Genomic DNA, 4,898 nt, shown 5'->3' with positions numbered 1-4,898 from the left:
AAATAAGCACCGAAAATAGAGTGGACGCTTATTAAAAAAAAAAAAAAAACCGAACTCAAAATGTCAAACTGGAACTTGGTCCGTTATAGCCGTAGCTGCATTTCGCGGTTCAAAAATCCTCATCAGAAGAACTTCTTCTCCTTCTGCACTTCCATTAACGAAGAAGGTCGAACCGCTCCGGTCCGACCGGGGCCGCCTCCGGTCCGGGTGGCGCTGACCGAGTCGGCTGGGCGAGGCGTGTTCGCCACTCGGAGAATCGGCGCCGGAGAGCTCTTACACACGGCCAAACCCCTCGTGTCTCACCCAGCTTCTCTCTCTACGCTCCAAAGGGTCTGTTGTTTTTGCCTCAGAAAGCTCGGAAACAGAAACGTTTCGTTTTGCAGTGAGGAATGCGAAGAACGAGCTAAGGTTTGTGTTTGCCCACAAAGTGTTTGATGTTTTGTTTCAAAGAGAACTGACCAATTGGGATGGTGATGATTTTCCCTTTTTGAGTTTTGGAAAATGTTGTTTATGGTTTTCGCTTTCAGGCTTTTTATGGTGTGGAGACGAAAGCGGATTGGTCGGCTTATGATGACTATTGCCGGTATTGGAATCTCTCCTTCTTTGACATTGTTATAAAGATTTCTCATTTATAATCTTCGAATTATAAGCCAAATCACATTTTGATTTATGTCTTTAAAAACATCCCATAACGAGTCCTTGATCTACCAAGTTGTCCAAAATTACGTTCAAAATCTCGACAGAAAAAGGCACGACTTCTTTCTTAATAGTCATGCCTTAACATGTATAATTACAAAATTAACCCTCACTAAACTGCGCATGGTTCTCGCGTGTCTTGTTCTATCGAGGTTGGATTGACAAAAGAACTAATTTGAGATAATTTCATAGATGGGGGACTCAGTTTTAAGGCGTTTTAAAGTTTTAAAAGTCATAGGTCAAAATAGGATTTAGCTTACAGTTCCAGACTTAAAGTGGAATAAACCAAGGAAATAAACTCCCATTTTGTTGCCTTTCTGCTACTATGAATGCTCGACCTTTTTTGTATAGTAATATATTACTACCTGAATTGAATCCTTCTGTAAAGGTCTAATGGTCTGAAATATCCACTTCTGGTAAAGCGGTTTGCATGTATGGTCATATTAGGTTCTGTATCCGCTGACCTTCTTGACATACTTCAGCCTTCTAGCTTGTCTCCTCAGATGATTTCAGAGGTGAATATCGTAGTTAAATCTTTTGGGGTTCCTTTTCTGTTCATATTATTTACATGTAAGCATTGATTTTCAGATGGAGAAAGGTTTTAACTTGTTAAAGAGCGCCTTCAAAGAGGCAAATGTTGCTGATGAAAAGATGGCGTGTATCCTCGTCATGGCTGAAATTTATTTTTTACTCGTCATGGCTGGAATTTAGTTTTTACTTCTTTTTTTTTCTTTTCACTCTAATCTTTCACATTGTCATTGTGTAATGTGTATCCCTCTTTCCGGAGGTTGCTTTTCGTTGACATTTAAAGTTCTAACCAAACAATGGTACACTGGGGTTCTGGCACGGATTCGAATTAACGCATTTCGTATTGAGTTGGCGGGAGAACCGTATGAAGATCTTTTCTTAGCAGCTGCAGCCTCTGTGGAAGCTGAAGCTGCTGTTGGAAATGCGGTTTACATGCTTCCGTCCTTCTATAATCATGATTGTGGTAATTCTCTTCACTTTTTTTTTTCTTTTTACTCAAATTTAGTTTTTCCTTAGTATGTACTGGTTCTAATTGTTTGCACTTCTTCACGAGTAAATTTCCATTTAGTAAGATCAGGATGCATATTCACTTGGTTATGTGGAGTTACAACACAAATACTCAAATTTCAGTTTGTGTAGGGGATATTGAATAGGAGCTTTCTACAGTACAGTAGGGTACCTACCGAAGTCCATGTTTTTTAACATTAGATTTGGTTTGAATCACATCAACACAAAATCATGCAAAATGACAAAACCTAATATAGATCTGATGGTTCAAATAAAGCCTAAAGGTAGGGTATTTTTGCATAAAAACTCGTATTAAATATGTTAATCAATTCTTATTTGTCGTGGAAAAGACAAAGAAAAACTTGATTTACATCGTTGATTAGACAATAATGACTTACATGCTGTACAGGAAGCAAAATAGAATAATGGACTGTTGCATCCACCCCTGCTAACTGGGTAAATTGGGATCTACATAATCCGTTTCTTCCTGAACATTTCTACCATAAATATCATCCTGTCTCTGATTTAAACTAAAAATAAATGGAATTTTCGTGTCTTTTCACTGCAGATCCAAATGCCCATATCTTATGGATAGAGAATGCAAATGCGAAATTGACAGCCCTTTGTGATGTTGAGGCAGGTTTGTCATGCACAATAATTTCTCTACTGATTTTTGCTTCTGTTTTTTTGTTTTATTTTTTATTTTTTTCAAATGAAAGTTTTGAGGCTTAGATAAAATGTCAACTTGAGTTTACCTTCTTTCTTTTTTATGCCTCACATAGCTATTTCGTAATTTTCAGAGAATGACAAGAGAATTCTACTATTAGATAAACAATTGAGTGAGTGATCAGCCAAAACGTAATATGAAATTTGCACTCAACAACAAAATTTTTATGCCGTCTTTCATGTAAAGAGCGTTTGTGGATCTCCAGAAACAAACTGTTCAATGATGACAAGCATAAATTTCTGCCCGTCATCATAACATTAAAAAAACTGCTTTACAAACTCTATTAAAGAAAGGCACATCTCTTCATATATCTATGCAAAGAGACCATTTAGTTCCTCATAATAAGTCCGTGAATCGTGATTAGGCTGTCACTGTGCCGTGCATAGCAATAGGATACCGAACACATGTTTCTACAAATTTCTTATGAATTTAAAGACAGTTAATAGAACTGTCGGGTGTTATGCAGGTGAAGAGCTCCGGATCTGCTACATTGACGCGAGTATGAACCATGATGCTCGGCAAGCTTTCCTGTCGCAAGGGTTCGGTTTTCAGTGCAATTGTCTTAGGTGCTTGTCGGGTGACTAAAGAAGTATTTCAAAGATGGGGAGAGCTCAATTCATGCGTGGGGTATGGCATTTATCACCATTTTCTTCAAGACATTAGAAGCTCTTTCCCTTGTGGCCAAAGAGAACCATCAAGGGGTATCTCTGTGCTAGTAAATTTCCGAGTCCATTGGCATCTCGGTTTTTTGGTTATTCAAAATGATCTGCCTTAGTTTCAGTGAAGGAGAGCAACTTGGCGAAAGTAGTTATGATTGCTAAATTTACATGTATTTGAATAAAGTCATTTTTTTTCCCTGCTTAAAGTTTGAACTTAGTCCTTGGAAAATAGTGATTGTTATCACCAGTCTCTGCACTTGGGAGTGTAAGTTAGCAGCACTTGTAAAGTCTAGTTATTCATCCCTTCCATTTTTGTGTATGAATAGACTGAGTTTTTCATAAAAATGGTTTATTTAAAGAGACATTATTTGGTACGTCAATATACCGGTAGGTTAAGTTTTCTATTCGTCGGATCTGCATAAAATCACGTAAAAGTCAAAAATACGCAAATATAACTGTTAGAAAAATCTGACATACTGGTGTACTAAGCGTATTAGAGAATCTCCCTTATTCAAATACGAAATCTTTAAAATGTGGCATTTCTCTAATTGACGGGCACATTAGGATTAGAAGTGCCAACTTGAAAACTTTTACCTTTGCTTTTTTTTTGTTGTTGGTAAAGAGACGTTATTTCATAGGGATGTTCTCCAGTATGTCAACGTAGCAGTAGGTTAGGTTTTTTATCTGTTGGATTTTCATAAATTCACGTAAAAATTAAAAAGTACATAAATCTAACGGTTAAAAAAATCTGACATATTGGTACGTCAGACATACCAGATAATATTTCTATTTCTTAATTCTTAGAATGTGTTATAAGTTCTAAAACCATTGTAATTCAATCAATTTATTACTTTATGACAATAAAGACCCAGTTTATAACAATAGAGATCACCGTGACATCACTGCTAAGTGCTGCATGATAGTGTACGTTTGGGAGATAGTGGTATCTAATAACTTTATACTACTCAGTGGTAGTTTTCTCTAACATGCTTAGATTAGAGCGGTCATGCCCGGCTGGCCATGCAAGTACGGTACAAACCGTGAGTTTTTAGATCACTGCTAAAGCACCAACACATTTGATACTAGTTGGTAAGCACGTGCCACGCACGTGCGAATTATGTTTGTTGAATCTAACAATAGCATTAGGGTAGATTTAAAGAAAAAATTAGTGAGATAAAATTAGATAATAAATCCTTATTTATAGCTTGAGGTGGCAGAAAAAAAAGGATAGGAATATAAAAGCAAGAGGTGGCCATATAAGATTATCCAATTCTTCGGTATTATGCCAACACATGCTTAATTGCTTGGTAAGCATGCAAATTCGGTTGATCATTAATTTTGGTGGATTGGCACCATACGAAAAAGGAAGTAATATGGAAAACTTTGGAGAGGCTACACGTCGGCATCTAATTATATTAGTTTAGGTTAGTCATAAGCTTAGTGGGCAACAGTGAGAGCTCATGAAGATTTGATAAGCTTGGATAACATTTGATAGCATATGACCTACGACAATGAAAAGAAAAATAGAAAAAAAAAATGAAAGAGAGAAAGAAAAATGAGAGAGGGAGAGAAGAGAAGATAAAAAAAGATTTCTATTCTCTACCCGTTAGTGTGTAAATAGATCTTTTACTGCATCATTTGAACAATTTTGATAGCATATGACCTACGACAATGAAAAGAAAAATAGAAAAAAAAAAAGAAAGAGAGAGAGAAAAATGAGAGAGGGAGAGAAGAGAAGATAAAAAAAGATTTCTATTCTCTACCCGTTAGTGTGTAAGTAG

At 36.5% G+C, this 4,898-nt stretch overlaps 1 protein-coding gene across 2 annotated transcripts; it reads left to right on the top strand.

Annotated features, from left to right (window-relative positions):
• Nucleotides 1-55: 55 nt before the first annotated feature.
• LOC21390735 (histone-lysine N-methyltransferase ATXR4) lies at nt 56-3,472 on the top strand. 2 transcript variants are annotated; one of them, XM_024168639.1, is made up of 7 exons: nt 56-408; nt 528-583; nt 1,085-1,211; nt 1,285-1,354; nt 1,508-1,687; nt 2,300-2,371; nt 2,925-3,472. In XM_024168639.1, exons 1-7 carry the CDS (start codon nt 61-63, stop codon nt 3,041-3,043), a joined length of 972 nt encoding a protein of 323 aa, XP_024024407.1. In that variant the 5' UTR covers nt 56-60; the 3' UTR covers nt 3,044-3,472. The 2 variants fall into 2 exon arrangements, with proteins under 2 accessions (XP_024024407.1, XP_024024408.1); XM_024168640.1 differs by lacking the exon at nt 2,925-3,472 and adding an exon at nt 2,141-2,187 and having other exon boundaries at nt 2,300-2,353.
• Nucleotides 3,473-4,898: the final 1,426 nt, after the last annotated feature.

Source organism: Morus notabilis, unplaced genomic scaffold, assembly GCF_000414095.1.
Source record: "Morus notabilis unplaced genomic scaffold, ASM41409v2 Scaffold877, whole genome shotgun sequence".
NCBI lineage: Eukaryota > Viridiplantae > Streptophyta > Magnoliopsida > Rosales > Moraceae > Morus > Morus notabilis.
This window is presented reverse-complemented; position numbering and strand designations above follow the sequence as displayed.

What these genes read in the sequence shown, in the direction of transcription:
- LOC21390735 (XM_024168639.1), top strand. Translation starts at nt 61, where the DNA reads ATGTCAAACTGGAACTTGGTCCGTTATAGCCGTAGCTGCATTTCGCGG. An exon ending in CTCCTCAGATGATTTCAGAG is followed by an intron (nt 1,212 to 1,284) that starts GTGAATATCGTA and finishes ATTGATTTTCAG; the next exon opens with ATGGAGAAAGGTTTTAACTT. An exon ending in CCTTTGTGATGTTGAGGCAG is followed by an intron (nt 2,372 to 2,924) that starts GTTTGTCATGCA and finishes GGTGTTATGCAG; the next exon opens with GTGAAGAGCTCCGGATCTGC.